The sequence below is a fragment of the Sander lucioperca genome, chromosome 18, assembly GCF_008315115.2.
Source record: "Sander lucioperca isolate FBNREF2018 chromosome 18, SLUC_FBN_1.2, whole genome shotgun sequence".
Classification (NCBI taxonomy): Eukaryota; Metazoa; Chordata; class Actinopteri; order Perciformes; family Percidae; genus Sander; species Sander lucioperca.
This window is the reverse complement of record NC_050190.1, coordinates 21,598,352-21,607,872: the sequence shown is the minus strand read 5'-3', so window position 1 is coordinate 21,607,872 and position 9,521 is coordinate 21,598,352. Positions and strand designations below refer to the sequence as shown.

General features: G+C 41.6%; 1 protein-coding gene across 2 annotated transcripts in view; it reads left to right on the top strand.

The window, feature by feature from the left end:
* The first annotated feature begins 2,409 nt into the window (after positions 1–2,409).
* Positions 2,410–9,521, top strand: part of hs6st1a (heparan sulfate 6-O-sulfotransferase 1a) — a 61,431-nt gene continuing 54,319 nt past the window's right edge. For both annotated transcript variants that reach the window (XR_004895702.1, XM_031309814.2), the window contains exon 1: positions 2,410–3,232. Coding sequence is in view for 1 of the 2 variants with exons in the window: in XM_031309814.2 (XP_031165674.1) it covers positions 2,733–3,232 (500 nt within the window). In the remaining variant the exon portion in view is untranslated. The remainder of the gene's footprint in view (positions 3,233–9,521) is intronic.

Here is a 9,521-nt window from a genome sequence, read left to right as displayed (position 1 = left end):
TACTTTTACTGTAATAGAATTAATACTATTTTGTACCACTTTCTAATAAGTCACCCTTTATAAAGGGTTTGTGAGTTGGAACAAATGGCTTTATCAGTGGCTTATAAATAATTTACTAATGCTTTATAGATCCGCTACAAGTCATTAATCAGAACAACCTTTGTGTTGCCATGGTTGTGAAAAATTCCTTTAATTTACCTCCAACCTAACCTTAACTCTATCATTTTTAGCACTTTAACTCATCAGTAACTCATCACCCTCTAACTATAAATTGCATGTGTATAACTGCAGACTTGATAGATTATTAGAAAGCGTGAGATCCACAAGCTTATACAAAAATGTATAACCATAAAGCCATTTATAAAGGGGGACTTCAATGGTGACTGCTTATCGTTTTAGCTTTAACACACTACAACAGTTTTTAAAGTGTGGTTGACTTATCGGTGTATCTGAAAATCATGAACACCTGGTCTACCTAAAAAACTACCTGAGATAAATTAAAAGTTTTGACAGGTTTCAAGAAGAGACTGAGCTCAGGCCTTAAGAGAGCCACATCCAGCTGGGAAATCATGGAAGCTGAAACTGTGGATAAGCACACGGGCAATTACAGCCTGACTAAACACACATCACATCATCAACCCAAACCACTCAAAGTGAAAATGTACCCTCATCCCTTACCAACCTCATTTGCCACCAGCCACAACCAACTGCTGCTTTCACACCCCCGGGCCTGCTGATTGGGCTGATCTTACTGATTAAGCTTCATTTAAGAAACATGTGGGAATCTCGCCTGGTAGCTTACCAAGATTGCACTCAGCCAGTCTATTCGCTCTGCCCTATTACCACAATAAGCATCTGCAATAACAAATGCCTGAGAAATTGCAGTTAAACCTCAGGGGCACTGGTGGAAAGAAAAAAAAACATTTAAAGCACACTGTCAGCTGGTTGAACCAGTCTTATCTGAACAACATTCAGCCGTTGCAACATGTTTCTCTCTTCCACTCGTAGATGTGATTACTCAAAATATGTTCGACAGTAATCGCCCATGGGAATCACATAAAATATGCCTGACAAGTTGTTCAGCTGCATTAAAGAAGAAACAGCAGGACTCAGTGCTGACCACCAGCGGTAGCAACGGGAAAAGCAACGTGAACCAACAGGAACTGGTTGATCTCATGGTTGTCTGATGTTTGAGCTTTCTTGTAAAGTTTGGAGCTTTTGCACCACTCCAACTGTTTTCAACATTTGTTTTACTTCTTATTTTGCTATTTGGATTTCTTGTAATAGTAATTTGGAAAGTTGCATTCAAATGGAGCAATTCATTGATTTGACAATAGCTGATTAGCTGATGAGTTTCTATTACTTCCAATTTTGTCCAACAAGTTCTACATAGACTGCATTTATTAGTTCCACTTTTCACTCAGGAGAACAACTGTGTGTGCATTAAACTGACTTTATATAATCGGAGGGCAGTGTGTTAGCTTTGAGATACAGATAATGTTTGTTTTCCATTCAGTCTCTAGCAATTTAGGCTGTGTTAATGAACAATAAGTGGTTTCTGTAATGTCTGAGAAAAACCTTTCTTAAGAAGTTCATCATCATGTACAGTTTTCCTTGCCTAGTAATGCATTGTATTTTAAAAGCTAATATTGCATACTTTTGTGACAATTGCATATAGCCACAGGCACTTTGTAAAACCACTTAAATGTTTTTTGTGACATAGTTATAGCCTAGTGAAATGTATTGTTATAATAGCATAAGTAGGCCTAGAGAATAATCACAAATTTAGAAAACTGACTCAATAAGGTCAGTTATATTATTATTGCAATAGCCTATATCTATTAAAAAGATTTCACCTTAAGCTACCGCCTACCGGTCATACAAGCATCAAAACCTGTGAGTGTGTTAGGCCTACATTGTAGTTTTATTACTTATAAATTCAACTATCTATCTATCTATCTATCTATCTATCTGTCTGTCTGTCTGTCTGTCTGTCTGTCTATCTATCTATCTATCTGTCTGTCTGTCTGTCTGTCTGTCTGTCTGTCTGTCTATCTATCTATCTATCTATCTGTCTGTCTATCTATCTATCTATCTATCTATCTATCTATCTGTCTGTCTGTCTGTCTATCTATCTATCTATCTATCTGTCTGTCTATCTATATATATATCTATCTATCTATCTATCTATCTGTCTAAGACCATTTGCTATTGGCTACTAGCGGATGACGCGGTTGTTACGTGTCAACCAATAAATTAAAACCACTCTCCTCGTTTTTCAGAGAGAGAGAGAGAGAGAGAGAGAGAGAGAGAGAGAGAGAGAGAGAGAGAGAGAGAGAGAGAGAGAGAGAGAGAGCGAGCGAGCGAGCGAGCGAGCGAGCGAGCGACGTTGTAAAAGTAGAGGTCGCGCTGCATCTTGGGTACATAACTCCATGGTGATGCAGTGAGCCTGTTGTGTAGACTGGAAACCAAAGTAAGGTAAACGGGGGAGGGTCGGCTACGGGGGGGCTTTCAGTGAGTTACAATGCGTCTTTCAGGGTGTTGAACGGTCTCGGTAAACGATGTGCCAACTTTGCCGGTCGTCTCGAAGCGGAATGAGCCACTCTTGAACCCCGAAAACAAGTCCTTCTTGGCGGGGGAGAGCGAGAATGCAGAAGCCGAGAGCCCTGCTCGCTGTTGTCGGCTTGACTGGGAAATGGTAGCGTACTGTAGGAACCGCACTTGGAAGGAACATGGTCGAGAGGAGCAGCAAATTCTTGTTGATCGTCGTCGGATCCGTGTGTTTTATGCTGATTCTCTATCAGTACGTGGCTCCCGGGGTGATCAATTTCGGCTCCCCGCACGGTTATTTCACGGAGGAAGACGAGGGGGACATCTTCCCCACTCCGGACCCTCACTACGTTAAGAAATACTACTTCCCCGTCAGAGACCTAGAGAGGACGATTGATTTCCAAATCAAAGGGGAGGACGTGATTGTGTTTTTGCACATCCAGAAGACCGGGGGGACTACCTTCGGCAGGCACCTGGTCCAGAATGTACGTCTGGAGGTCCCCTGCGACTGCAGACCGGGCCAGAAGAAGTGTACCTGCTACCGGCCGAACCGCAAGGAGACCTGGCTCTTCTCCCGGTTCTCCACCGGCTGGAGCTGCGGCTTGCACGCCGACTGGACCGAGCTCACCAACTGTGTGCCAGGGGTCCTCAACAAGAAGGAGAACAAACAGAAAAATCTAAGGTAAAACTGTCAGATGTTTGGTTTGTTGCCTGTAGATTATGAAGAATTTTCAAGTGTGAGGTTTAGGAAATAACGTAGTCAAAAATTGTGAATCTATAATAACTATTTGACACATTTTTGAGGATTATATTACTGATATTTTTTTTTAAATAGCTTAACGTTACTGTCTTATTAGGCTATACTGTGTGTCGTTTTAGACGAGCATTGCAGTGATGCCACTGTAGAGAAAATGTACCTGAAGGTACAATAAGGTCACTGTAAACTCAGAGTTGTACATTGTGTTAATGTAGGATTAGATAAGATCTAATCACACTAAACTAAAATTTAAATCAAAGTAATATATCTCCTGTTGACAGTTCTACTTCTTACACCTCTTTGTCTGGTTTACAAAACATCCTTTAATGCAAGCTTATTCCTCTGGAGAGACAATTATAATAGGCATTGTCTTATAGTAAATTTGGCAGCATTTCTTCACACAAAATATCTAAATTTACGCAGCTATTTTGGTCCAATTTATACCACAGAGATATAGTAGTGAGTGATACCAGAGAAGATAAAGCATAACAGAAGGTAATATAATTGTGTCATCATAACTAAATAAAACAAACTCATGAAAGTTCCCACAGGATGCTAATGGATGTAATTGGTTGCTATGTTATCTTAATTCAAAGGTCTTTCTCTTCACCGAGTGGGACAGTGTTATGGTATGGTTTAAAATAAAAGAAGAATGTCAAGGATGGTGTGCATCTTCCTGAGACAGTAGATTGATAATAGATGCTTGCTGAGAGACAAATGTAGATTGAAATTTTGACATTGAGCTGTCACAAATGCAACAGAAGCTCTCTCAACAGTGACAATTGTTGATAGGTGCTAATTTCAGGGTGCCCTCCCAAGCTGGGATTCAGCTACATTTATTTCAGGCATGGGGGGGTGTGATACATCCAGCCAGGCAACATTTCCACTCAGTAATAATCCCTTGCATTGACTGTGGTATCCAGACACGACGCACATTCTTATTAAGTTATTGGCTAACCCATTTCTTCTCCGCGCCTCCCTACTGTTGTTGCCAACATATTGCATCCCTCACCCAGACATATTGACGGCTGTATCAACTTCCATTTCACTGCACCCTTGTGATTTAAGGGTATGCTTGTTGAATGAGTTATGTGTCTTTGTATTGCCTGAGCTTGTTCAATATTTTATTTTGGCTACGGGTGATCAATAGAACAAGGGGGGTGGGGGGGGTGTTAGAAATACGTGGTCATTTAAAGAAAGAAGTGTTTTTCGCCTCTCTGCCTATCTGTCTGGCAGCCAGACGCATGGAGATGTCAGGCCGGCTGCTCTGCTTCCCATGGCTGCTCAAACTGGGGATCAGAGCTGCAGGCTGGGCAGAGTTGGGCTGGGTCGGTAGGGGGGAGAGGGGAACCCTGCGGGGGTTTGGCTCCGCTCTAATCCGGGTGATTATTACTGCTGGGACACACACACATACACACACACTAGCGCTGGTATTTGCTGTTGGCGTCAGTCCTGACTCCCGTGGTTTCCCCTGCTCAGAGGTGATAACGTGTTCGGCCATTCTGCATGGCGAGCTGAGATATCACAGTGGAAGCAGGATAAACAGCCTTTCATCACTTTTGTGAGCACTGTTTCAAAGCCTGAACTTGTATGGGTGTGTGTATTTATGTGTGTGTCTGTGTTTGTGTGCACCTGAAGAGGCCACGGGAACAGAAAGAGACAGGAAGCCAGTGCAGATGAGAGGTCTAGGTATACACGCATGGGAGAGGAGAGGATCTCTTGCCTCTGGTATAATCGACTATCCTATCACTTCTGACAGAGAACCAAGGGACTACAAGTTTAATAGCACCCTGAAGAAAAACAATGCTGCTCCATATTACATGCAGCTCTACTTCCACAGGGAAGTGAAGTGAATCGCTGCAATGAGGAGCTTTGAAGACAAACTGGAATAACACTCAGTTTCCCTTCCTGTTTTTGTTCATTTTGACTGTTTTGACTGCTTTCCCCTATATGTGCTTCGGTCTGTGTATGTGTGTGTTTAAATCCATGTGTCCCTCATTGTTTGCCTCTCTTGTATCACTGTGGTAATGCTTGTTTAGGGACATTGGTCTTTAAGGCAGTAGCAGTGTGGCGAAGAGGCCAGAGAAAGTGTGATTAAGATCATCTGTGTTTACAGAACGGTGGTGAGGGATTTCTTGGTGCAGTGTCGTACACATAGCCTTAAAATCAGCTGTGCGGATTGTCAGCATGGTGGAGATAAACAGTCTTTAGCCCCAGCCAGTGGTTTTATGTGTCTGACACACCTTGTACCTGCACACTTGTGGAGGAAGTGGTTTGGAGCTGCACCGTTAACTGTGAGAAACAAAAAAAAACCAGCCTTTTCTAGAAATATTTGGCAACACAGCAGTTCTAGCGTTGAGATCCAGCATCTCTCTGCAGCTGTTTCCTCATCCAGCTGTCAAGTGAATTTTACACAAACATTTTAAATGCTGCAAAAATAAAATGTGAATTAGCACCATTTCCATCAGCTGGATTCAAGCACATTAATACGCCTCCTTCATGTCAGAAAACACATCCACAAGAAGGGAAAAAAAAAAATGAAAACAGACAAATTGATTTAAGAATTTAAAGTTTGTAATTTACATTTACTGTCATATTGCCGTATGCTTTCGTTTGATTATGAAAACAAATATGTGCCAATGTTTAGGCCTGCAATAATTATTTTCATTATTGGTTAACTGTGCCAGAAGGACGCAAGAAAATTGCAGAGCCTATGTTGACATATTTAAATTGCTTATTTTATCTAACACTCCAAAAGACATCAACATATTCAAATATGTTCATTTTGCTGTCATAGAACACCTAAAATCATCATATTCACATTTGAAAACTTGGAACCAACCAATTAATTGATTAGTTTTTTCCGCTTTACTTATTGTTATATTGCACAACAGAGTATAATGACTACATAAGCACAGCAGTTGCTATTTTAAAAGACAGCCAGGCCAACATTTATGGGTTTTTCTTGAAAGAACATCTCTGAATGTACAAAGCCACTATTGAACTGTTTAGTATTGATAAAACATTTGCCAGGCCCTGTTGTCATGGCTGTATGATTTATTGATTCTACAGATAGGTCTGTATCACTGTGTGTTGCACAGTTTATTCAAAATGTTTCTACTTCAAGAGAGCATACAAATGTTTTCAAGCCATTGAAGAAATTGGATTGAATATGGTGGTTTTTCAAATTCAGTATATCATAAATTGTGGGAGAGAAAATGCCACGATGGATTAGGCTCAGTTTGGTCTGGTGACAAATGTGTCAGCTTTAGAGGGAGGCACATTAAGCAGCAGCAAGCGGCCGTGAGATGAATGGTTCGTAATAGGAGAGACAGGTCCATCTTTGATCGGTGATGAGATGAGATCGAGATGAAGAGTGGCATTGTGGGAGAAAAGAACTCACATACTCGGCTGAACGCCACTCACAGTGGATTTGTCATCATCCCCCTCCCCCCTCCCCCTTATATCAGTTTTAATGTTCTTCAGTGATCCCATGGGACAAACCAATACACACACATACATAGTAGAACACACACTAATGAGTGTGTGAAACTAAACAGACACAGCCCCTAATGCAAGGCCTTGATATGGGGCTTCTAATTGGTTAAGGAGGTATCTACCACTTTACTCAAATTATAGCCACACTTTCAGATGGGGGATACCATCTGTCCTGTGCATGTGTGTGTTTGTGCACACATCTCATGAGTGTGTGTTTTTAATCCTAGTGTGTCATAGAGCGTTTTAGTAAGCGAAGTGATGGGGCTAATTTTACTGCCTCTACTTGGCCCTCTCAAATCACTCCCTGTTTTTTTTTCTCTCCATCTCTTTCTTTCCCGCCTCCTCTTCATCCCCTCTGCCTCCCTCTAAAACACTTTCCCTCCCTCTCCTTCCGTCCTTTCCTGCATCCTTCCCTCCATGATGGTGTCACTCTCTAATCAAACAGCAGGCTTGCTTTCCGCTTGGTGGCTTTATGGCCGGGGGCTCACTCTCTATCTCTCTCCTTCACTTTTCTCTCTCTCCTCTTTCCTCCTCTCTCCATCTCTGCCCACTCGCCCACTCCTTTGCCATCTTCTTCTCCCTCTCCCTCCGAGCGTGACTACCGCATTAGAGGAAATGTCTTTTCATGGAAGATTTGCTGCAATTTCCAAAATGGCTGCTTTGCCTAATGGACAACTGCCTTGGTTCTAATGAATGATTACATGTATGAGTATGAGGGGGGGAAAGGACGGGGGGGGGCACAGAGAAGGGAGGAGGATATGGAGGTGATGAAGAGTCATATGAGGAAGAAGATGAGATGACTGTGGGACAAGAGGAGAGCTGTCAGGGAATGATTGAAAAGATAAAAGTAGAGGGTGAAAACGTTTAGTTTCATTGCTGGGGAGGGGGCTAGTCAATTAGCACGGTTGTCAAGCACTGGGCATTACTCTTCTTTCAATAGGTCTGTTTCAGATTCACAGCACAAATCACTGCACTCTAAGCTGGCTCTGTGTGTAAATGTGTGTGTGCGTGGCGTGAGAGCGGATGCGTGTGCATGTGGTAGCTCAGCATGGTGCCATCAGCCAGCCAGCCAGCCAGCACAACCCAGAATCCAGATGAACTCCAGGAAGCTACAGAGGCAGCCCTGGCTGATTGGCATATAGTACAAATGTGTGTGCATGCCCAAGTCTATATGAGTGCGTGCACACGCTCATGCGGAGCCAGGCAGGTTGGTGTTAATCCAATCAGATTAGCCGTGTTTAAGCGCCGGCGGCCAGTCGCTCCAAAACCGGTTATGTCCACTCATCCTGGGCACCTTCTTCTTTGCATTCCCAACAAACATTCCCACATTCCCTGCCTGTTTACTTAGCTCAAATCACCTTCACTTATGGGACAAGCCTGCTTGTCTTAGTGGAAACCAGGCTCTAATGGGGTTACCAGTGGTGACCTAATGCCTTACTGTAGCTGATGTTAAGTGTGTGAGGAATTGACATACAAACGGAGGCATTAAAGAACATTTTGTGGCAATATGTTTGCAAAAATTATGCTTTTCTGAACTAATTAGTGCTAGGACCATTAGTAGATGAATGGGCTTTTCAGCAGACAATTATTTATTGTCTTATCTAATGTAAAAAAGACCATATATATGCTGGTTACAGACTCTTTACTATCATTAACATAAATTGTTATTTATTTTTACTGATGAGTGATGGTCAGTCAAAATAATCAGTTAGAAGATGTCATTTAGGCTCTGGTAATTGGTTATATATATATATATATATATATATATATATATATATATATATATATATATATATATATATATATATATATATATATATATATATATATATATATATATATATAGCCATATATTTGTTTTTGACATTTTTAACTTCAAAGCGAGGATTCCCAACCTTTTTTTGGCTTGTAACCCCTAAAACAAAGCCATGTCTACTTCAACCCCTTGTCACAGGTCTTATACTGTATGTGTTCAAGCTGTCACCTGTTGTCACCTGTAACCAATATGAAATTATTCCTTCTCATACTGTTTTTATTTGAATACTTTTTTGAGGATAGAAGGTGTAAACATTATACAGAAATTCTCAAGAAAAAAAGAAAATTCTTAATAAAAAGTCTGAAAAACATTTTCTTCCTTTTAATCATCCTGCAACCCTTAGATTTTAGCCCTTCTGTTGTAGATATAGGTGTTGTTTTCTGTGTTGTTACAAGAAGAAACTCAACTCACAAATGCAGTTATTATTACCACATTTGTCCATTACTCTAACTTATTCTAACTTTTAATGTTAGTCTTAAATACAACACTAGATCAGCACACCAACAGCAGATAATGCAGTCAAGCAAGTGGCTCTTCACGTTTTGTGCTCTGCCCTTCACAATATAGTGAAAGGATGGTCAACTCACACGCAATCTCACACATAAAAGAGTGTGATATGCCCCCTATGTGTTTTCCTCTCCAGTAGCTTGAGGCATGTGTTGACAGGCCTCTCTCAGCTACACCGCTGCTTCCCCTCGAATACAAGAGTTCAACACAGGTTCAGCCTCAGGTCCCCGTAATGTATAACCAGCATCACAATTCAGAGTTGAGACTTTAGCTCAAGAGGATATGGGGATGCCTCTGTTGGGCCCCCGGCCACACACACAGGGCTTTCAGTTTGACTCCCTGCCATACCGGCTGTTTGCAGCCATTTTTCAGCAGGCAACTGTTTGGCTGTTG